The 23465-nt window shown below is 52.3% G+C and overlaps 1 protein-coding gene across 6 annotated transcripts in view; it reads left to right on the top strand.

Annotated features, from left to right (window-relative positions):
- LOC133351958 (prolactin receptor-like) overlaps nucleotides 1-23465 on the top strand; it is a 62479-nt gene that overhangs the window by 18956 nt on the left and 20058 nt on the right. For 2 of the 6 annotated variants that reach the window (XM_061567595.1, XM_061567597.1), the window contains exons 2-5: nucleotides 3928-4001; nucleotides 5716-5857; nucleotides 10580-10749; nucleotides 11763-11932. In XM_061567595.1, the coding sequence (XP_061423579.1) occupies nucleotides 3928-4001; nucleotides 5716-5857; nucleotides 10580-10749; nucleotides 11763-11932 (556 nt within the window). Of the gene's footprint in view, nucleotides 1-3884; nucleotides 4002-5715; nucleotides 5858-10579; nucleotides 10750-11762; nucleotides 11933-23465 lie in introns of all 6 variants that reach the window. The other 4 variants (XM_061567596.1, XM_061567598.1, XM_061567599.1 and 1 more) reach the window with 3 other exon arrangements.

Raw genomic sequence — 23465 nt, 5'->3', positions numbered from 1 at the left:
CTAACTTACCCCCCCCACTCACTCACCAACCCACTAACTCATCCCCCCGCTCACTCACCAACCCACTAACTCATCCCCCCACTCACTCACCAACCCACTAACTCACCCCCCCCCCACTCACTCACCAACCCACTAACTCACCCCCCCCCACACTCCGCTCACTCACCAACCCACTAACTCACCCCCCCCCTCACTCACCAACCCACTAACTCACACCCCCCCTGCTCACTCACCAACCCACTAACTCACCCCCCTGCCCACTCACCAACCCACTAACTCATCCCCCCACTCACTCACCAACCCACTAACTCACCCCCCCCCCCACTCACTCACCAACCCGCTAACTCACCCCCCCCCCCCACACTCCGCTCACTCACCAACCCACTAACTCACCCCCCCCTCCTGCTCACTCACCAACCCACTAACTCACCCCCCCCACTCACTCACCAACCCACTAACTCACACCCCCCCTGCTCACTCACCAACCCACTAACTCACCCCCCTGCCCACTCACCAACCCACTAACTCACCCCCCCGCTCACTCGCCACACTGCAGGTCACGATCACTCCTCTTTGTGCTTCTTCCCCCGCACTACTCCCACTTTATAAGTCCCTCCCATCATCGTCGTCTCCTCCCGAAGCTCTTACAACAACAACGACGACGACAACAACAACAATAACAACAACAGTAATGACAACGACCTTGCTCAATTGCAAGCACCGCGTCGACTCGCACCCAATGCAACCTCAATGCGCGCGCCGTTTGTTGCCGCTCGTTTGACGTTTGTCGTGTGCCCTCTGTTCGCCCTGCCGCTCGGGGCACGTTCTCTTCGTTCGCGCCCCTCATCCGCGTGTGTCTTGTCGCCCGCTGGTGGACGCTGGACGAGCGACGTGCGGGTGACTCGACCTCGGCGCGATAAACGCCCGGCCAGGTACAGTGCGCATCGGCGTCGTCTTAACGCGAGCCATGCGTGCAAGCCGGCAGGAATGCGACGATTCGCTCGCTCGCTCCCTCCCTCTCCCTCCTCGTCTCCCTCCTCCTCCCCCCAGATCCCGCTGCTGCTGCTGCATCTCCTGCCTCGCACCTGTGCGCCGACACAGGTGCGAGGCAGGTGCAGGCGGCGCCGAGCCAGGGCGCGTGTGGGGAGCGCTTAGCGCAGCACCGGCGCTCAAGGGAACCCGGCGAACCCGAGTTCGATTCCCGTTGGCGATCAACAACGGTGGCGAACATTTGAACCAGTCCCGGGGGCCTCCTGTATCGCTCGCAGGTGCTACTCGCTCACGGCGCTTGCCAACCAGCGGTCTGCCGAGGCGAGAGTCTTCGTATTCGTGGCGAGCGGTGGACGCGTCGCGATACGAACCCGGCTCGTGGTGCTGCATGGGTCCTCCCCTAACCCAGGTCGACTCGGCCCTTAAGTGATGAACGTCATCGCTGGGGAGACAAAGGCGGTCGGGCGTGGTGCTGAGGGCCGCACCGCCAAGCTCCATGGTGGCTGCCTGCCCCCAACAGCCGCGCTGCGTTCCCCTCCACGCGGAGTGTTTGTGTTTGGACCGCAGGGCTCCTGGGAGCTATGGGTCCGCCCGTGGCTGGCTGTTGATATTTGAATCCAGTCGGGAATTGTGTTCGGGAGCGCTGTAGCTGGTGGCCATTTCATCGTCGCAAGTGGGGGGTGCTGGGGGGGGGGGGTGCTGGGGGGGGGGGCGCTGTTTGTCCGCTCATGGAAAGCGCTGCTTTTGAATGTCGTGGCAGCCTGGGCCGATGATGACTGTGCAATGAAGTGTGGCGGGTCACGTTTCAGGTTGATTTTGTTTAAAGCAGCTTAGAGCGCAAGTGACGAGGATGACTTTCATCTTTACACAACGGTGACTTTGACCCGGGGGGGGGGTGGTGGGGTCACCGAAATGGTATTGTAGGCAATGGCGAAGTATATTGTCACAGCAGTGACGAAAATAGAAAATGTGAGAACACGAAAAAAAACAAATAAGAAATCTGTGGAAAAAACAATTGCGTTGGAGAATAAATTGAAAACGGTGCACGAGCATAAATTAATACGAAATCAAATTCATTTCCTGTAACTTTGATGCGATTAGTTACAGCTCGGTCCGCAGCGGCGGCTGCCACAGTGGTGTAATGGTCACCGCGGCGCGCTGGACTCGCAAGCCGGGGCCTGGGGGTTCGATTCCATCTCCCGGAGCGGCAGTTGACACGACGGTGGCAAGATTCTCAAATTCCCACGGCCTCTGTCCATCCGGCAGTGTGAATGGGTACAGCCACAGCTAAGTCGATCGGCAGGTCGAGTGTGGTGGGGTAAGGTGTGGGTCTACTCCCACCTCTTCTGAGACGTCTGTCCCGTGTGGCAGAGTAGGCCAAACACCACTCTAAAGCTCCCTCCAGTGGAGGCCCCTTTCGCGAGCCGTGGCGTGAGTGTGCAATTGCAGAGCTGCGCCTTTACCTTTGTTTTTTTGTCTCGGCTGCTCCTGCAAGGTTGCATGATGAAGCGTTCCTCCAGTGCACCGCGCGCGGCAAGCTACGGGCGGGCCGTGGTCGGGGCATAGCGTGGCCTGGCATGGCCTGTGGCAGGGCAAGATAAAAAGGGCACAGGGCCAGATTTGGGAAATGTAAAACATTGGCTTTTCCACATTCGCTGTGGTACTCATCATAATTGCATTACTCCCATGACCTTGCTGTTAAGAGTTCAGTGGGTGTTGTCATGCGCACGCTGGTGCCGGGGACATCTGGCGCTAGAGAACTCCTGTGATGTTCGCTCGTCACGACGTGTTCGGCTTTGAGTCAGTAATGCTGTTTCCCCACGTTGAGATTCAATCTGAATTAAGCACCTTAGATTCTCCGGCCCGGGTATGGCTCTGAAACGCAGGCGACGATGGGTTGTTTGGTTTGTCGGTCTCACAGGATAAACAGTGGACATCGATTTAAGGAAAACGTTGACAAGGAATGTTTCTGTTCAGTGCTTTGCCTAGCGTGTGTAGAATGTAAATGGAGTTGATGGCCTGTGTCTCATGCAGAGTATTTGTATATACTTAAAAAGCAGTTGCTGAGCACAGTTCCAAAGGCCCAAAATATCAAGCGGTCAGCAACAAACAGCACGGTTAAAGTTGTAACAGATAAGAATGTAACACGTGTCTTCAATGGAGTAGTCAAGGTTATTATGATTCTAAGAGCTTGGGGGACCAGAGACGATGACGGTGGGAGGGAATTCCAAAGTGGAGCGCTGCCAGGGGAAGAAGAAGAAGAAACAGAAGTGTCGTGACGTGTGCAGTGATGACGCGTGCAGTGATGACGCGTGTTGTGATGACGTGTGTTGTGATGAGTGAGTGAGTTGGGGCATGGGTGTGTTGTTGTGACTTGCTGTGATGAGTGAGTGAGTTGGTGCGTGGGTGTGTTGTTGTGACTTGCTATGATGAGTGAGTGAGTTTGTGCGTGGGTGTACTGTTGTGACGTGCTGTGATGAGTGAGTTGGTGCGTGGGTGTGTTGTTGTGACCTGGTAGTGATGAGTAAGTGAGTTGGTGCGTGGGTGTGTTTTTATGACTTGATGTGATGAGTAAGTGAGTTGGTGCGTGGGTGTGTTGTTGTGACGTGCTGTGATGAGTGAGTTGGTGCGTGGGTGTGTTGTTGTGACTTGCAGTGATGAGTGAGTTGGTTGGGGCGTGGGTGTGTTGAACGTAGTACCGTTATAGTCCTTATACAAAACTTGTGAAAAGAGGCGACGGAAACCGTAACCATGATAGTAGCAACGATGGAAGCGTGAGCCAGCCACTCGAGCGAATTAGTACCGGATCAACAGTTACCCCGACTGCTGCCTCAGGTGTAATTAAATCCTCTCGTACACGTGCACGTGTCCACCTCTCTTGTGTGACAACGCAGTGTTGTGACGCCGCCGCCGCCACCTGGTGTGCTCTCTTTGCAGCATGGTGCCTGCACGCAAGTGTTTCTTCCTGTTGCTGGCGCTGATGACATTGGCAGCCTCCCCAAGCCCCGTTGGTGAGCCTCAAACACAGAGCCTATGCCCTTGCTGATGAAGCTGCGCTGTTCTCTGTCGAAGTCAGATGTGTCTGTTCGCCATCGAAGAAAGACGGGTCACTTGCATCGCGCGCTTTCGGATGCGCTTCTGTGACCGTCTGGATCGCTCTTCCTTCCGTTATTAGGAAGCCACTTTTAAATCTGGATTTAAAACTAATTTCTTTCAAACGTCTTTTTGTGTTAAGTTTGTTGTCCTTCCCCTGCACCTCCGATTAGCACGGTTGGCTACGTACGGTGCAAAAGAAGTTCAACATACTTAACGAGTAATCAACAAGTCAAAGTGATTTCCTGCTTTTTTATAAGCATTGAGGCAGTGCTCCTATCCCATTTACTGCCCAAAGCCAGTGATGAAAATTCCACATTCCTAGATGTTCGGTTAGAGGATGAGCTCGAGGCTAGAGTTTGGGCTAGAGACCAGGCTAGTGGTTGGTCTAAAAGTTAGAGGCATGGGCTAGAGGTTGGGCTAGTAGATGGACTAGTGGATGGAGGCTGGGCTAGAGGATGGTTGAGACGATGCAGGCTGAGCTAGAGCATGGCCTAGTGGATGGGCTAGAGGAAGGAGTCTGGGCTAGAGGTCCGGCTAGTGGATGGGCTAGAGGATGGAGGCTGGGCAAGAGGTCCGGCTAATGGATGGGCTAGAGGATGGAGGCTGAGCAACAGGTCAGGCTAGTGGATGGGCTAGAGGATGGAGGCTGAGCTAGAGGTCCGGCTAGTGTATGGGCTAGAGGATGGAGGCTGGGCTAGAGGTCAGGCTAGTGGATGGGCTAGAGGATAGAAGCTGGGCTAGAGGTCAGGCTAGTGGATGGGCTAGAGGATGGAGGCTGGGCTAGAGGTCGGGCTAGTGTATGGGCTAGAGGATGGAGGCTGGGCTAGAGGTCAAGCTAGTGGATGGGCTAGAGGATGGAGGCTGGGCTGGAGGTTAGGCTAGTGGATGGGCTAGAGGATGGAGGCTGGGCTAGAGGTTAGGCTAGTGGATGGGCTAGAGGATGGAGGCTGGGCTGGAGGTCAGGCTAGTGGATGGGCTAGAGGATGGAGGCTGGGCTAGAGGTCCGGCTAGTGGATGGGCTACAGGTCAGGCTAGTGGATGAGCTAGAGGTCAGGCTACTGGATGGGTTAGAGACTGGAGGTCGGGCTAGAGCAGGTGTCGGCAACCAAAATAAGAAGTACTCTTTGGGTCTTTCGGTAAAGCCACGTAGATAGAAGAAAAATAATATTTAAAAATCATGATCGTAACGTCGTGATTTTTTATTATTTGTTTATTCTTTTTCTATCTATGTGACTTTACCGAAAGACCCAAAGAGTATGAATTCAGTAACGAAAGCTTTAAGTCAAGATTCAAAATAAGAAGAGTAATATTTTTTTTTAATTCAGTAATAAAATCTATTTTTCAAAAGGTGCAATGCACATGAACATGAAACGGTGGCACTTACTATATCATGTCACGAAGCAGTCCTTAAGGCGCTACGTGTGGTCCTGGGAGCCCGCAGGTTACTGACCTATGGGCTAGAGGGTGGACTAGAGGCTGGCCTTGAGGCTGGGCGACAAGCTGGAGTCCAAGCTAGACACAGGAGGCCAGGCTATAAATTGGGCTATAGGCTGGGTTAGTTCGATATTGCGCTGGAGGCTGGACTAGGCCTGGGTCGTGAGTTGAGCTGGCTGCTCGTGTGCCCACCAGCAGGAAAGTTACCGGGCCGGCCGATCGTGTGGTGCCGGACGGTGGACATGCTGACGCTGACGTGCTGGTGGCAGCCAGCGAAGGGAGATGACCCCAGCACCAACTACACCCTCTTCTACACCACGCAGTCCGGATCCACCCTGTGAGACTCACACTCGACCCACCTCACTGCCGTGTCACCGCCACCATCATCATTTCCGATTAGCACGATTGGCTACGTACGGTGCAAAAGAAGTTCAACATACATACATCACCAAAGCTCACTGACGTGTCACCATCACTGCCACTACCACCACTACCACCACTACTGCCACTGTCACCACCTCAACTGCCACTACCACGATGACCACAACGATTGTCACTCCTCCCACGATGCCCCTTGATGGAGTTGCATACATTTGGTCTCAGTTTCGCAGGTTCAGCGGCAGAGTCTCCAGCTCCTCAAGAGCGCATTGTCATTTGCCGGATTATCAGCATACATACCATGGTTGACCAGTGGGAAGCCACCCCTTGCCATACCCATGAGTTGATTAGCCTCCCATTGTATCTGTACCAGATGTAAATTTCCCTGGCATGGCCAAGGAAAGATTTTTAAACGTGGTCAAAAAAACATGAAATAGTGTAGGGGCCAGAGGACATCCCCGTCACACCCCAATTTTGAACATGAAATGGCTCCAACTCTCCAGCGGGGTCAAGCTCCATTGTGTTATCTGAGCTGAGGGGTTTCTCCTCCCCCAAGACCTCACAGACAAACCCCTTCCTATGGGTCAGAGATTGGGTCACCATTCTTTCCCTTTACGATGGCAATAGGTGCGGCGCTGAAAGTTCATGAAATTTAAAGAGTGTTTTATGTTTTTGAGCTGCTCAGGCAGTTTTCCTTTCCTCAGCAACCACTACTTATTATTACAGCGTCACATATCTCTCCAAATCTCTAAGCAAAGGTGACCGTAAGCATCCTCATTCTTGGATGTGGGATGTTATGGATGGAATTGGCTTTTTGCTTTCGCTAAGCTAGCTGGAACAACCTCCTTTGTCAGCCAGGGTTTCTGGGGAGTTCTAGACTGCCTACCCAATGAAGCCGTCGCAGCTGCATGAACCACCGTCCTGAATCACACCCCTCCCCCTCAGAATCAGGAAGAGGAGGAGAAGATGCCAACACCAGCTGCAAGCTATGATTACATTTTTGCTTGCAACCTTCGTCAGCTAGCCGAGATCAAGCGATTGTGGTTTTAATGGGGTCCTGGGTGGACACTCACCACCGCAGGGAAGTATGGTAGGCGCATCTTACAGATGACAATGGGCAGATCAGCTCCACGGTAGGTCGTGATGTAAAGGACATTGGCCTATACTCAATGTTCTGTCACTGTCTAGTCCAGCAGATGTTTTTGCTTGGAGCCGCCATGTATCCATAATGCTGTGTGGCTGTGCCGATGATGGAACAGCGTTTCGGTGATGTATAAGTCCATGGGCTGCACATAAGTCAAGCAGCCTCCTACCGTTGTTATTGCGCTGATCTGGACCATGCCTTCCAATCATTCCCACCCAAGTATTTGTTTTGTGATTCACGCAAAGAAGGCATCTGACTTATTAGCCTTTGCCCGCATCCCTTAACTGGTGTTCATCTTTGGCAGGGACGTAAGCCACCACCACCATTCCTCGCCTCCTATTGATGGGGAGGCATGCCCACAGCAGCCTGAGACTCATGGCTTCCCATACGTCACCGCTGCAATCTTCATGCACCCCTTTTTTCTTTGTTGGGAAGAGCCACTCCCTGTTTTGGCAGTTTCCTACCCCGAGTGGAGGACTGTCCACACCCCTCGCGGTGACTGGAGACAGCACCAGACCACCAGATCTCCTCTATTCCACAGAGCTCCAGGCGGTACTCGTCCAGCTTCCGACAAAGGAATGGCAGCCTCTCCGGCACAGTTAACATTTTGGACATTCCACGTGGCCAGCCGCAGTGGTTTTCTGCTGCTTCTGGAGGAGCCGTGAGAGGGGGTGGAAGAGGGGGGATTCAGTATCCCAACTGCACCGAAAGGGGTTTGACACGAGAATGTCACGAATGCCTATGGGCCTCCGGCACACGAGGCATATTTTGATGTTTTTGTAGGTTCTTTCATTGAAGAGGGAGGGGTTAACCAGCCCCTCGTACCTGTCAAGAGCCCCCATTGGAGGCACCTCTGATTAGCACGGTTGGCTACGTACGGGGTGAAAGAACTTCAACGTACATACATTGGCCACTGTGTTTTGCCTCGAACACAGACACATTCACATAAATGCACATACACATATACAACCAAGACAAACTCGCCCACCCACCCACTCACCCACACACATCTACGCTCATGCTTACCCAAGTGTACACGTATAAACTCACATGCATAAACACATTCACACATATTCAGGATGGTCCAGGTGTATGGTGACCCCCCCCCCCCAAATTAATTGACCCGCAAACATGTTTCCCCTTTGCATGTTCATTTCTGTTTTAAAGAAACTTTACTTAAAACAATATATTAAGTTTTAGAGAATTAAATGGGGAGGAGGGGAGTCACAATACATCTGGACCGCCCTGTATACGAACAAACTCGTCTTCTACTTCCACGCGTTTGTCCCCCTTGTGTGGGATGCTCCGCTGTCCTTGCCAACCTTCTCCACGCTGCCCTGTCCTGCGCCATCTCTCTTTACGCTCCTCGGGCCACCGTGTCCCATCGCACCGCATCGCCCCTCCACCTCTTCTTCTACCCTTGACCTCTTTCCATCCTCTTGCTTCACTTGCACCTTCTGACCCACGTAATTTTCCTGTTGTCTCTCCACATGACCGAACCACACCAGAGCCTTTTCTCTCTCTCATCTTCTCCGTGATTTCTACCACATTGAGTCTTCCTCTCACTTCTTCATTTCTCACCCTGTCCTTCCTTGTTAAACCCAACATCCACCGTGACATCCTCGTCTCCGTGACTGCCATAGTTTGGTCCTCCCTTCTTTTTGTACCCCAGCACTCGGACCCGTACAACAACAACAACCGCCATTCACCACTAAGTGGCGGTGACGTCACCACGACGCTTGTACCAGGCCAAGTGCACCTTGAGGCCACGTGAAGTGTCGAACGCCCGCTGACAGGAGGTCACGGGGCAGACCCAGGTGCCACGGGTCGACTGACTGAGATGTCTGAAATGACTGGCTGATGCATCACCTGTGCCCCCTACTGTACCAACTTGCTGTGCTTTAGCCACCCAGCGCTCCGCTCGTTGTTGTGAGCGTCGCTCCTCCGCCCTCCGTTGTTGTTGGAGGGCGACTGCCTCCAACTGCCCAGTAGCGTCCTTCACGAGCCTCCTCCACTGAGGCCGATCTTGACACCGCTGGTACCAGTCATCGGCAAGTCCACTCAGCTCCACGTCCTCCTATACCACATCACTCCATCTCTTCTCTAGCCCGTGCAGCGCCTGTTTAGCCCCCTCGATCCGGCCGAACAAAAGCTGTTTAGGCATGCGGTGGCTAGGCATGCGGGCTACATGACCCAGCCAACGCAGCCTTGCCTTCCGGAGGAGCTCACCGATGGGACTTTGCCCAGATCTTTCAAGGATTTGTGAGCTCCTCACACAATCCAGCCTGGTTAAACCCAGGATGGATCGTAGGCAGGCCAGCCTAAATGTTTCCAACCGGCGACGATGCTCCATTAGGGGGGTCCACGTTTTGCAAGCGTAGAGAAGGGAGGGAATGACCGTGGCCGAGAAGACCTGAAGCTTCGTGCGGAGCGACAGACCAGGTAGCTTCCACACAGCGTTACGCAACCGATGAAAAGATGTTGCCGCTCGACTGATTCGGAGTGAGACCTCTGCTGGTAAACTGGGGCCGGTCATAAGCACACTGCCCAGGTATCGGAAACTCTCCACTCTCTCCACAACTTCCTCGTACAACAGCACACACTAACACACTCGCACTCATAAACACGCGCACACATAGCCAACACGTGAATGACATGCATGCAAACATATAGCATCTATAACTTGTGTAGTGCGTGTTAATGCAGTGGATATCCCACCCAGGCGAATGCCTAAATAAAGTGCTCACAGAAGCTTCATGTAGAACGCACACGAGCTGTAACGGTTGCGCACGTTGTGTGAGTGAGTTTTTAATTAGAGACTTGAATAAGTTGACAACTAGTGGCAGAGTCTAGTTTGTGTTTCTGTCAGTGTGTGTATGTCAGTGTGTGTGTGTGTGGGGAGCGGTAGTGCAGCGGGTAGGGCGGTGTGCTAAGAGCCCGGCGACCTGAGTTCGATTCCCGCTCACGGCCAACACCGGTGACGATTATCTGAACCGGTTCTGGGCCTCCTCTAAGTTGACTCGGCCTCATGAATACCTGGTGCAGTGTGTAAAACATTGCCACTGGGGAGACAAAGGCAGTCGGGCGTGATGCTGGCTAACTACCCCCTCGTGTGCCGTGCCGGCCTTCATCGGCGTTTGCTAACAGCACTTGCCCCAACAGACTGTAAAGGCTATACGGGGGATCTTTGTCTGTGTGGGAAACCGTTTCGTATTGAAGCAGCGGTCTGAGCGAGAGTGCCTGTTTGGGGAGCGGTGGCACAGGGGTTAACGGGCTGCGCTACGAACCCCGGAGACCCGAGTTTGATTCTCGCTCATGGCCACCAATACCGGTGACGATTATCTGAACTGGTCCCGGGCCTTCCCTAGGTTGACTCAGCCTCAAATTAGATACCCTGACCACCCCACCCCCTCGTGTGTTGTGGGGGCCCTCATAGGTGTTTGCTGACAGCACTCGCCCCAACAGTCCGGTAAAGGTTAAAGGGTGAGGATTCTGCGTCTTCATTCGGGTTTGTTGCCGATTGGCTGCTTGGCGCAGGGCGAACGAGTCCGCCGAGTGCCCGGATTACGTCACCGCGGGGCCCAACAGCTGCTTCTTCGACCAGGAGCACACCTCGATGTGGGTGATGCACTGCGTGACGGTGGTGGCGAGCTCGCCCACGGGAAACGCGTCCTTCGAGAAGCACTGCATCAAGCTGCTGGACTACGGTGAGCGGTGAAATATGTCTCTCGCACCACTGGGAGTTGGTGTGGGGGGGTCCGCGTACAGGAAACGCTCGGTAACGTTTGTCACGGCTCTGGACGGGGGGCAGCGGTCGTAGCAAGTGTCTGAAGCGCCGTTCGAGAAAACGTGCGAAACATCAGGAATGATGACGCGGTTCCCCAGCGAGATGACGGCGGAGGCTTCCAGGGCTGGTGCTCCTCGCTGTCGCTGCACGGGTGACTTTGTCTCTCCGTGTTACTGCTGGGGAGACGCTCCCTCCCCTACCTGGTTGCTGGCATGTGTGTGGTTGCTGATGAGTGTGGTTTCTGGTGAGCGCGTTATTTCTTATGGAAGCAGTAGTGTCATGGTTAGCACACTGCGCTGAACTGCGTTCAATTCCTGCGAATATTTGAACCGGTCCTGGGCCTCCTCTAAGTCGACTCGGCCTTAAATGAGTACCTGGTGTGGCATGTAAACATTACAACTGGGGACACAAAGGCAGTCGGGCATTGTGCTGGCCACTCACCTACCGATGCGGTGTGTTGGCCTTCATAGGTGCCCTCTAACAGCCCTTGCCCCAACAGTCTGTACAAGGCCATACAGGGGATCTCTGTCATTGTGTACATTGTTGTTAAGTGTGAGTGAGTGATTGGCAAGATGTTAACTCCCTCGGCTGCTATGCAGGAGGTAATGGTTTCGATCCTGACCCTCATGCCTGTATATTTGTAGTTTGCATGTCTCTCCATGTGGTCGCGTGGATTTATCTCCGGATCCTCCGGTATTTACCTCCACATTTAGAAACATGCATTTAGAGTATTTGGCTGCTTTACATTTGCACACGATAAACCACTTCGTTGAGCTGTCATTTTTGTCCAGGTCGCTTCTGAAAAAAGAGCTCGATGGCTCAGTGGGCCTTATCTGGTAAAATAAAAAAAATTGTTTACTTTTAGTTGTCGTGGGTGAGTTATCACTGCAGTGGCACTCACCCCCTGGGCCTGGTTGCCGTCTCCTTCCCCAGTGGAGCCGGACGTTCCCGTCAACGTGAACGTGACGCTGCGGAACGTCAGCGACCCAGATCCGGTGGTTCTGGTCACTTGGGCACCACCTCCGTCCGCCAACGTCAAATACGGGCTAGTGGTGCTGGAGTACGAGGTGGAGTACCGGGCCGAACACCAGACAAGTGGCACGGTGAGAGACGGACGAGCGCGCATGTAAAACCAGGCCCCCGGCGTAAAAACACTTTTTTGTAAACGAAATTATTTTACCAGCTAAGGCCGACCGAGCTCTTTTTCATAAGCGTACCTGACAGCAAATGATCGCTAAACTTTAGTGGCTTATCACGTCCAAATTTATTTGCAGCCAAATATTCTAAGCACGTGTTTTCTAAGCGTAGAAGGGAATGCAGGGAGTTATTCTCTGCTCAAATGAGCATCGAGGCTTTTGTGCTCATCCCCTGTTCTCAAGTTAGTGGTGGAAATTCCGTATTTCTCTGACGGGCGGGGGCGGAGGGGTGAGACTTTCCACATGACAAGTGCTGTTCACTTCCCCCAACAAAGTGGTACTAATTTGTATGGACCCCGGGAGGGTAGGGATAGATGGGCTGAGTCAGCCCCCTCCAACCAAGATTTGAACTCGCAATCTCGTGATTGCGCGCCGCTCGCTCGACCGCTGAGCAGCCGCCGGGCCATTTGCATAATGAGCGGTTACGCTGGCCAGGCTGGCGTGACACGGCGCTTGCATCTCTGGCTCGCGTAATTTTCCAAATAATTGCGTCTAAGTCCTGCCAATAGGCTTATTAATGTTACTTCATGGGCAGGGTCAACGGTCGGCAGATTTGGACCGTAATGTCAATAAATAACCGGAGTGTTAGTTTTGGCAGACAAATGCCAAATGACAAATGCATAAATAATGTGTGGTGCAGTTTATGTTAATCGTCCGGAGCTTCATCTCCCTGGCAACGATTCTGCATGACGATATGGTGCAATAATCGTTTCACTTTTTTTTGCCTCCCTTGTATTTTTTATTGGCTTTTTTTTACTTCTTAGTACGGCTTTAATACAGAGCACAAATAATCATAAGCGACGTTGTGGAGTATCTACTTAGGTTCTGTAAATCATAGCTAATAATTATTTCGTGTTGTATTACAGTTTGCATGGAACTCGGACCCATATATAACAGAGAGGGTTCTCGCCCATAAGCATCTGGTAGTTCACCAGCACTGGTTCAAGCGAGCCAGACTCTGCCGATGAGATGCTCAGTACTCTTTGGTTTTTTCGGTAAAGTCACGTAGGTTAAAAGAAAACAAATAAATTAAATCACGACGTTTTGGAGGCAACACAAGCTTCCGTCTTCAGGTGAAACCGTCACAGCAAAATTGCTGTATCAAGTGAAGAGAAGTCCCAAGAGACACGACCTTATATACTAGTTAAGGGTGGAGGAGCCAGGATGGGCCGTGGGAGAGGAGGAGTTGTGAGATGGTCAGTACGGCTGCTGGAACTGAGCCTTTGTAATGTAGATGGCAGAAGTAGATAAGCAAGCTAGGATTAAGCTGCCTTTTGTTATGCTGCTGGGTGGGTAAAATTCAAAGCAGGCCACCAGCGTGTGAAAAAAGAAGCTAAACATGATAAAACAAAACTGGCTGTCTATCAGTAAACTGCACGGTAACTAAAGTAGAAAAATAAGCTAAACATGATAAGCAACGTGTGATGATGTTGATGGTGGTGCGTGGAGCTGAGGGTAAGACTGGTAATATGGATATGTTTAAGAAGATCAATCTAAACTGGCTGTCTATCAGTAAACTGCACGGTAACTAAAGTTTAACTTGGTTAATTATATCTTTCCAATGATTGCTCAGTCTGAATCCATCATTTCGGTTGAAGTTACGTCTGTGTTTGTATATCTGGATGGCCTCGTGGACAAATCTTTGGTAGTATCCAGGAGATTTGCAAAGTACCTTGGTATCTGAGAACACAATGCCATGAGAACCAGCAGTATTATAACAGTGGTCAGCAACGGCCGACGAATTAGTCTTGCCATGTTTCAAATCCGACTTGTGCTCGCGAATGCGGTCAGCAATGTGTCGTTTCGTTTCCCCGATATAGAAGTCACCACAGGTACAACTCAATCTGTAAACACCGGGGTACTGTAATTCAGGAATGGCGTCCTTTACGGATGGGATCAGATCACGGATTTTGTGTACTGTATTGAATCGGACCTGGATCTTGTGTTTGTTTAGAATTTTGGAAATCTTTTTGGTAACGCCTGCTATGTATGGCAACGTGATGGTTTTGATCGGAGTTTCAGATGGTTGTTTCTGCATGGTGGGAGAAACAGCTTGGCGGATAATGCGGTCAGAGTATCCGTTCATCTTGAGGGCCCGATGTACATCTTTTAATTCGCTGGCCAGGTGGTGTTGGTCAGAGATGCAATGAGCCCTATGGTATAGTGTTTTGATGAGGGAATTCTTTTGAGCCGGGTGGTGGTGGGAATTAGGCTTCAAGTAGGAATCTGTGTGGGTGGCCTTCCTGTAAACAGAATGACCCAAAGAGCCATCAGGCCTCCTCTCAAACAGAACATCCAAGAATGGTAGCTTGCCATCTTTCTCCACTTCCATGGTAAATTTGATGGATGGGTGTCTGGAATTGATGTGGTCCAGGAATTGGTTCAATGCCGGGAGGCCATGTGGTCAAATGACGATAGGGTCATCGACATATCTCTTCCACAGGGAAGGACGAAGGGTGGATGTCTGGATGGCATCTTATTCAAATTTCTCCATGAAAACATTGGCTATCACTGGTGACAAGGGGGAACCCATAGGGGTACCCTAATTTTGTTCGTAGAAGGTACCATTCCAGGTAAAGTAAGATTTGGTGAGGCAGTGCCTAACCAGAGCAGGTACATCAGGGTTCAGTCCATGTTGGACAAAGCCTTCAATTATTGTTATGGTGGTAGGCACTGGGGCCTTGGTGAACAGGGAGACCACATCAAAGCTGACGAGGACATCATCAGGAGACAGTACAATATCCTTGACCATAGAAACCAATTGGGTTGAGTTAAGTACTGCTGGAGTGATCTTGCCAGTGAAGGGAAGCAGAGTATCTGATAGAAAACGGGCTAGCTTGTAGGTAGGTGAATTGTGGACACGATGGGCTGTAGTGGGGTGCCTTCTTTATGGATCTTGGGAAGACCATAGAATCTGGGAGGTCTTGCAGCCGAGGGTTTTAGGGAGGGACGTTTGGTTGGTTCGATTAGGGAAGTCGAGCCAGTGATGATCTTGTTGGTTTTTATCGTTGATCCGGCTGTTAGTCGGATCACTTTTAATTTTGGAGTAACTGCCATCGTTGAGTAGGTCCTGGATTTTGTTGCTGTATGAGTTTTTATCCATGATGACAGTAGCATTGCCCTTGTCGGCCGAGAGAATGACTATATCATCCCTCTTTTTCAAATTTTTAAAAAATTCAGAGCGTTCGTTTTTACTAATGTTGCTAATGGGTTTCTTATCATTCTTGAGAATAGTAGCTATTTCAGCTCTCGCAACGTCCGCTTGGATGTGTCCTATGCCTTTGAGGGCTACATCGACCTGAGAGATCACATCCTCTACTGGTATATGTTTAGGGGTGACAGCGAAATTCAGCCCTTTATCCAGTACCGTTTTCAGATTTTCCGAAATCGGGATGTTATTCTGATTGATAACGATCTTGTTAACATCCAGCTTTGTGATGTGTGGTTCTGGTTTTTTCGTGTCTCTTGGGACTTCTCTTTACTTGATACAGCAATTTTGCTGTGACGGTTTCACCTGAAGACAGAAGCTTGTGTTGCATCCAAAACGTCGTTATTTAATTTATTTGTTTTCTTTTAACCTACGTGACTTTACCGAAAAAAACCAAAGAGTATGAATCCTTGCAGTCACGAAAGTTTCAAATCGAGATGCTCAGTGTGGAAACCGGTCCAGGGTTTGTTTGAATTAAACCAATGCTGCTGAAATGATGCACTCCCAGGAGGCCGTGTGGCTGATGGAATGTGTAATATACATATTAACGATTTTTATTGTAAGTAGAGTCACAAATATGGGGATGAAGTGTCTTTGTCACCTTATTTGTTTCCCAACTCATAAATACAACCTCAAGCATGCAGCGGATTTTGGCTAAGCCATCGAACAAAGATGGTCACCGCATCGCGTGCTTTCAGATGTGCTTCTGCGGCCGTCTGAAACGCTCTTCCTTCTGATATTAAGAAGCCACTGGAGCGATGTACTTTTCAATGTAGATTTGAAAGCTCTTTTAGCTTTTTATGTTCAGTTTGTTGTCCTGCCCCGCACCTCCAATTTGCACGGTTGGCTATGTACGGTGCAAAAAAAGTTCAACTTACATACAGATAAACGTACATACAGTTCAACATACATATAAATAAACATACATACAGATAAACGTGCATACAGGTGGCGGCTCAGTGGTCGATCTCGCGGCTCGCAATCGGAATGCTGCGAATTCAAATCCTCGTTGGGGGGTTCATTGACCTCATCTCATCATCCCGATGGGGAGATCAGCAAAATGAATACCGCTTTGTGGGTGGGTGGGGAGGGAAGCCACCAGCAGCTGTCATATGGAGAAATTAACCCAACTGTCATAGGAATGTATAAAGTTCCATCACTGGCTCTGCGGGGGGCTGTAAACAGGATGTGTGAGCACCGATGGCCCAATGCTCAATTCAGTCAGTAAGTCGCTTTGACTTTTGATTATAAAGCAAAAGAGTAATTGACGTGTAAAGTTGCACGCACTGTAAACAAGCGATTCTCTGAGCACGTGCATCGACAGCCATCGCCGTGGTTGTAATCACCCCGTGCACTGTTTGTCAGCTCATGAGGTGTAAGCAACATCGCTCACACGTCGTATTTCTTTTTTTTATATAAACACAGTTGCTGAACACAGACCTAAAGACCCAAAACATGAAATGGCCAGCAACAAACAGCACACTATTAAAGTGGTGATAGTCAAGAATGGGAGGAGTGAATGAGTGAAGTTTCACGGGCGCGGTAACCGTGGCGGCAGCAGCAGCAGCGATAGAAGAGTGCAACGGAGGTGACTACGTATGCCACTGGTGAGCGAGTGACGAGACTCAAGTGGTGAGTGCTCGATCACCTCTTAGCCTCTGCTGCCTTTCATTCAGCGTGAGGTGTCACACCGTTAATGCTGAGCACGCAATTAGCGGGAGGACGTTTTATTTACAAAAAAAGAGTGCCGGTATTTTGATAAGCCGGGCATCGACGTTGTGTATCGATATTCCCCCAATTTTGCGCTGTAGACAAAACGTGGACGCATTTCTGAGCCAGCCCTAGGCCTATCGGAACTGTGCAGCATCCAGATTGTTCACATGAACAATAATCTTGTTGACGCTGTATGCCATTGTTGGTATTGATGTTGATATGTTTTTTTATTGTTGTCAATGTTGCGGATGTTGTAATGCCATATTATAGTTGTTGATGTGTTTGAGTGAAAGTAGGCCAGTGCGTGTCTTTGGTGAAGAAAGGTCAAGAAATCCATATCGCTTGCGACCCACTTTAGTCATATCTCACGAAAGTGCACGAGCAACGCTCGTCCTGAAATTAAGTTCAGTAAGAAAGTGGTACAAGGTCTTGGCCCATTGGCCCAAATAAATTCCTGTTTCCCCCCAAACATGGATGATGGATGCCCACCTGTCTGTTCGTCCGGGTCAAACCCATGTCAAACCCATTTCAAACCCATGTCAAACCCAGTTCAAAGCCAGGTCAAACCTAGGTCGAAACTCACGTCAAACCCATGCTAAACCCAGGTCGAACCGAGGTCGAATCCATGTCAAGCCCGTATCAAACCCGTGTCAAACCTAGGTCGAACACATGTAAAGCCCATGTCAAACCCACGTCAAACCCGGGTTAAACTTAGGTCGAACCCAGGTCAAACCCATGTAAAACCCGGGTTGAACCCATGTCAAACGAATTTGTTGCGCAGTGGCTGCTGTGTCTTTGCGGTGGCTGAGCGAACGGCTATTATTGGTAAATGCCGCGCAGATTTCTTGCTCCTTTTCAAGGCTGTCACGAAGCGACTCCCCCCCCCCCCCACCTTTGCTTGGCAGCGCTCTTCTAACGGTCTCCTGCCAGATGTCACGGCTAAACCCCCTGGCACGGGGGGGGGGGGGGGTAAGCTACCGCACCCCTTGTTTTGTTGGTAACTGTAGTTGCAGGCCGAGATTCGTTAATTACTCTCGCACCCGTAATTTAAGCCGACTGTTGATTGACAGCGGCAACGAGGACGAGTAAAATGGCGCCGCTCGGCGGTGGCCACCGCAGGTAAAAACCTCGTTCAGCACGACCGCCATTGTCGGAAGAAGATGAAGAAGACGATAAAGAAGGCCAGTGCTTTTGTTACACCTCTTTACGTTCATCCGGTAATCCGGCACTGCAAAAGGGGAGGAGGCGAGGGATTGGTGGATCGCGCACGCTCGTCAAACTCCCTCCCAGTCCGCGAGCGTCGAGGTTGCCACCTTCCCTTGGCTTGCCAGGGTATGGTGGTATTACAGCAAATGGGTTAAATTCCATCTGCATTCCATGTGTTCGGATATTGAGTGTTATAACCCCTCGCGCGCGTGGGATTTCTTCATAAAAAAAATCAAAGCTCATTCATGGAGTTGGACGAACATCCCAATGTAGGAGCACAGAGCTCGGGCGATTGTTGGTGGAGCGCCGGGTTCTGGCTTCCTCTCTCCCCTGCGCCTACGTGAGGGAAACTGCGACCTTTCGCGAATTCTACAGCAGTGCCTTGAGAGACGCGATTTGCGCGATTGATAATGCTATACACACACACGCAGACAACTGTAGAAAATTAGTAGAAAATTGGATTTTAATTTTTTGTCAAATGTAATTACAATTTAGCACATTCCTAAATATTACAGCAGTGTGGCCAAATATCTTTAGTTTTTTTGCTTCTCGGGTGAAATAATAATGTCTTCCTGGGGTGCGTATCCAGGCTGCAGATTTGCGTCATATATAAATGACAGTCAAAGAGCGATCGATTTGCAAAGGTCACGAGTTCAAAGCCTAGTTGGGGGTGTTGACTTGGCCCATAATGCCTCCCTCCAGGGTCGGTAAAATAAAGTACAACGTTGTGGAGAAGTAGCGGTGGTTGTCCTACAGGTCGACTCGCACCCATCATCGGAATGTGGACATTGACACCACTGGCTCAGCCAGGACTGTGAATAGGAGATGAACACCAATGCCTCAATGTTCGTTTGAGCGTGGGAATCATGTGGCGTATCATCTTGTGTGCGAGTGTGTGACCTGGGTAGCCATGTGGCTCTGTTCATCTATTGAAGTCGAAGGGTTGGGTGACTGTGTGTGTGTGTGTGCTTGTGTAGTGGTTAGGTGTGTGCTAGTGCATGAGGTTGCGTGGCTGTATTTGTGTGTGCTAGTGTAGGAGTTGGGTGGCTGTGTGTGTGCTAGTGTGGGGGTTGTGTGGCTGTGTGTGCTCGTATTTAGAGGCTGGATCATGTAGCCCGCATGCCCAGCCACCACATGCCCAAGCAGCATCTGTTTGGCCAGATAGAGGGGGGCTAAATGGGCACGGCACGGGCTGGAGAAGAGATGGACTGATGGGGTACTGGAGGATCTGGAGCTGAGTGGACTTGCCGATCGGCCTCTATGGAGGAATCTCGTGAAGGACGCTACTGGGCAGTTGGAGGCAGTCGCCCTCCAAGAACAACGGAGGACAGAGGAGCGACGCTCACAACAATGAGCGGAGCGCTGGGTGGCTAAAACACAGCAAGTTGGTACAGTCGGGGGCACAGGTGGTGCACCGGCCAGTGATCTCAGTCAACGCATGGCACTTGGGTCTCTTCTGTGACCTCCTGCCAGCGAGCCTTCGACGCTTCACGTGACCTCAAGGTGGACTTAGCTTGGCACAAGCGTCGTTGTTGTTGGGTTGTGTGGCTGTGTGTGTGTGCTGGTGCATGGGGTTGTGTGGCTGTGTGTGTGTGTGCTGGTGCATGGGGTTGTGTGGCTGTGTGTGCGTGCTGGTGCATGGGGTTGTGTGGCTGTGTGTGCTGGTGCATGGGGTTGTGTGGCTGTGTGTGTGTGTGCTGGTGCATGGGGTTGTGTGGCTGTGTGTGTGTGTGCTGGTGCATGGGGTTGTGTGGCTGTGTGTGCTGGTGCATGGGGTTGTGTGGCTGTGTGTGTGTGTGTGCTGGTGCATGGGGTTGTGTGGCTGTGTGTGTGTGCTGGTGCATGGGTTGTGTGGCTGTGTGTGCTGGTGCATGGGTTGTGTGGCTGGTGTGTGTGCTGGTGCATGGGGTTGTGTGGCTGTGTGTGTGTGTGCTGGTGCATGGGGTTGTGTGGCTGTGTGTGCTGGTGCATGGGGTTGTGTGGCTGTGTGTGTGTGCTGGTGCATGGGGTGTGTGGCTCTGTGTGTGTGCTGGTGCATGGGGTTGTGTGGCTCTGTGTGTGTGCTGGTGCATGGAGTTGTGTGTGTGCTGGTGCATGGGGTTGTGTGGCTGTGTGTGTGCTAGTGCATGGGTTTGGTGGCTGTGTGGCTGGTGCATGGGGTTGTGTGGCTGTGTGTGCTGGTGCATGGGGTTGTGTGGCTGTGTGTGCTGGTGCATGGGGTTGTGTGGCTGTGTGTGTGTGCTGGTGCATGGGGTTGTGTGGCTGTGTGTGTGTGCTGGTGCATGGGGTTGTTGTGGCTGTGTGTTGGTGCATGGGGTTGTGTGGCTGTGTGTGTGTGCTGGTGCATGGGGTTGTGTGGCTGTGTGTGTGCTGGTGCATGGGGTTGTGTGGCTGTGTGTTGGTGCATGGGGTTGTGTGGCTGTGTGTGCTGGTGCATGGAGTTGTGTGGCTGTGTGTGTGTGCTGGTGCATGGGGTTGTGTGTGTGTGTGTGCTGGTGCATGGGGTTGTGTGGCTGTGTGTGTGCTAGTGCATGGGTTTGGTGGCTGTGTGTGCTGGTGCATGGGGTTGTGTGGCTGTGTGTGCTGGTGCATGGGGTTGTGTGGCTGTGTGTGCTGGTGCATGGGGTTGTGTGGCTGTGTGTGTGTGCTGGTGCATGGGGTTGTGTGGCTGTGTGTGTGTGCTGGGGCATGGGGTTGTGTGGCTGTGTGTTGGTGCATGGGGTTGTGTGGCTGTGTGTGTGTGCTGGTGCATGGGGTTGTGTGGCTGTGTGTGTGCTGGTGCATGGGGTTGTGTGGCTGTGTGTTGGTGCATGGGGTTGTGTGGCTGTGTGTGCTGGTGCATGGAGTTGTGTGGCTGTGTGTGTGTGCTGGTGCATGGGGTTGTGTGGCTGTGTGTGTGTGCTGGTGCATGGGGTTGTGTGGCTCTGTGTGTGTGCTGGTGCATGGGTTGTGTGGCTGTGTGTGTGTGCTGGTGCATGGGGTTGTGTGGCTGTGTGTGTGTGCTGGTGCATGGGGTTGTGTGGCTGTGTGTGTGCTGGTGCATGGGGTTGTGTGGCTGTGTGTGTGTGTGTGCTGGAGCATGGGGTTGTGTGGCTGTGTGTGTGTGCTGGTGCATGGGGTTGTGTGGCTGTGTGTGTGTGCTGGTGCATGGGGTTGTGTGGCTGTGTGTGTGTGCTGGTGCATGGGGTTGTGTGGCTGTGTGTGTGCTGGTGCATGGGGTTGTGTGGCTGTGTGTGTGTGTGCTGGTGCATGGGGTTGTGTGGCTGTGTGTGTGTGCTGGTGCATGGGGTTGTGTGGCTGTGTGTGTGCTGGTGCATGGGGTTGTGTGGCTGTGTGTGTGTGTGCTGGTGCATGGGGTTGTGTGGCTGTGTGTGTGCTGGAGCATGGGGTTGTGTGCCTGTGTGCACGCGCGTTCTAGAATGGAGGCTGGCAGAGTTCTTTGTGTGGCTGCGGGCACACCCACCCCCACCACCCCCACATCAGTGGCGGCTGCTGCTGATGCAGGCGAGTGAGTGGGGAGCGATGGCCGGGGCTGGGATTAGGCCCAGGAACACACGGAACGAGCCTCTTGACAGCTCCTGGCTCCTCGCCCAGTCTTCCCAGAGCCTGGACAGTGTAACTTACCCAATGATTTCACACACACGCAAGACGGGCTATTGCCCTTCACTGTACTCTGCCGTGTGTTGATGGCGAGCGACGAACGCGCGTTCGGCCAAAGGTGGTGAGAGAGAGAGAGGCCAAATCTGCCCTCGCTGGCAAAACGGATCGAGTTTGGCGATGGCAGAGGGGGCGGTCAGCAGGACATTGACAAGGCGCGCGTCCTCTCTCTCTCTCGCGCCTTCGTTACCGGTCGAAGGCCCCCCCCCCCCCCCCCTTTTTAGTGAAAGCCACCAAAAACAGTTTACATGGGGCACGCTGGATCGAGGTGTGTGTGTGGTTCGTATGTGTGGTGCGTGTGTGTGGTGTGGTGTTGTGTGGTGTGTGTGTGGTGTGTGTGTTGTGTGTGTGGTGTGTGTGCGGTTCCGTGAGTGTGGTGCGTGTGTGTGTGTGTTGTGGGGTGGTGTGTGGGGTGCGTGTGGTGTTGTGGGGTGGTGTGTGTGGTGTTGTGGGGTGGTGTGTGTGGTGTGTGTGGTGTTGTGGGGTGGTGTGTGTGGTGTTGTGGGGTGGTGTGTGTGTGTGGTGGTGTGTGTGGTGTGTGTGTTGTGCGTGACATTGGCTTCCTGCCAAGTGTGGGGAATGCGCGTGGCTGCGCGTGTGGTACGTGGGGAGCGGTGGCGCGGCGGTTAGCGGCACTGTACCGTGAACCTGACAACCCCGAGTTCGATTCCCGTCCACGGTTAAGACGCAGAGATGGATATCTGAGACGGTTCTGCGTCCTTCCCCTAGATCGACTCGGCCTCGAATGAGAATCTGGTTCGGTGCGTAAACGTCCTAAACACGCCGTGTGCCCGTACCGGCCGCCTTCAGGGGTATCCGCTCACGGCACTTGCCCCCAAACATTCTGTTAAGGTCGCACTGCACAGCGGATCTCCTTGCCTGCGCGTGTGGTGCGTGTGTGTGTGTGCGTGTGGTATGTGTGGTGTGTGTGTGGTGCGTGTGTGTGCGTGTGGTGTGTGTGTGTGGTGTGTGTGTGTGGTGCGTGTGTGTGGTGCGTCTGGTGCGTGTGTGTGGTAGTGTGTGTGTGCGTGTGGTGTGTGTGTGGTGCGTGTGTGTGTAGGTGCGTGTGGTGCGTGTGTGTGGTGCGTGTGTGTGGTGTGTGTGTGTGGTGCGTGTGTGTGGTGCGTCTGGTGCGTGTGTGTGGTAGTGTGTGTGGTCGCGTGTGTGGTGCGTGTGTGTGTGCGTGTGGTGTGTGTGTGGTGCGTGTGTGTGTAGGTGCGTGTGGTGTGTGTGTGTGCGTGTGGTGTGTGTGTGTGTGTGTGTGTGTGTGTGTGTGTGTGTGGTACGTTGTGTGTGTGCGTGTGTGTGGTCGTGCGTGTGGTGCGTGTGTGTGGTAGTGTGTGTGGTCGCGTGTGTGGCGCGTGTGTGTGGTGTGTGTGTGTAGCGCGTGTGTGTGTGTGTGTAGCGCGTGTGTGCGTGTGTGTAGCGCGTGTGTGCGTGTGTGTGTAGCGCGTGTGTGTGTGGTCGCGTGTGTGGCGCGTGTGTGTGGTGTGTGTGGTGCGTGTGTGTGGTGTGTGTGGTGCGTGTGTGTAGCGCGTGTGGTGTGTGTGTGTGCGTGTGGTGTGTGTGTGGTGCGTGTGTGTGTGCGTGTGGTGTGTGTGTGGTGCGTGTGTGTGTGTGCGTGTGGGGCGTGTGTGTGTGCGTGTGGTGGTGTGT

The sequence above is a fragment of the Lethenteron reissneri genome, chromosome 39, assembly GCF_015708825.2.
Source record: "Lethenteron reissneri isolate LAM-NWPU_2019-01 chromosome 39, ASM1570882v1, whole genome shotgun sequence".
In the NCBI taxonomy this organism is placed as follows: Eukaryota; Metazoa; Chordata; class Hyperoartia; order Petromyzontiformes; family Petromyzontidae; genus Lethenteron; species Lethenteron reissneri.
Note: the sequence above shows the minus strand (reverse complement) of the source record. Positions and strands in the feature narration are given on the sequence as shown.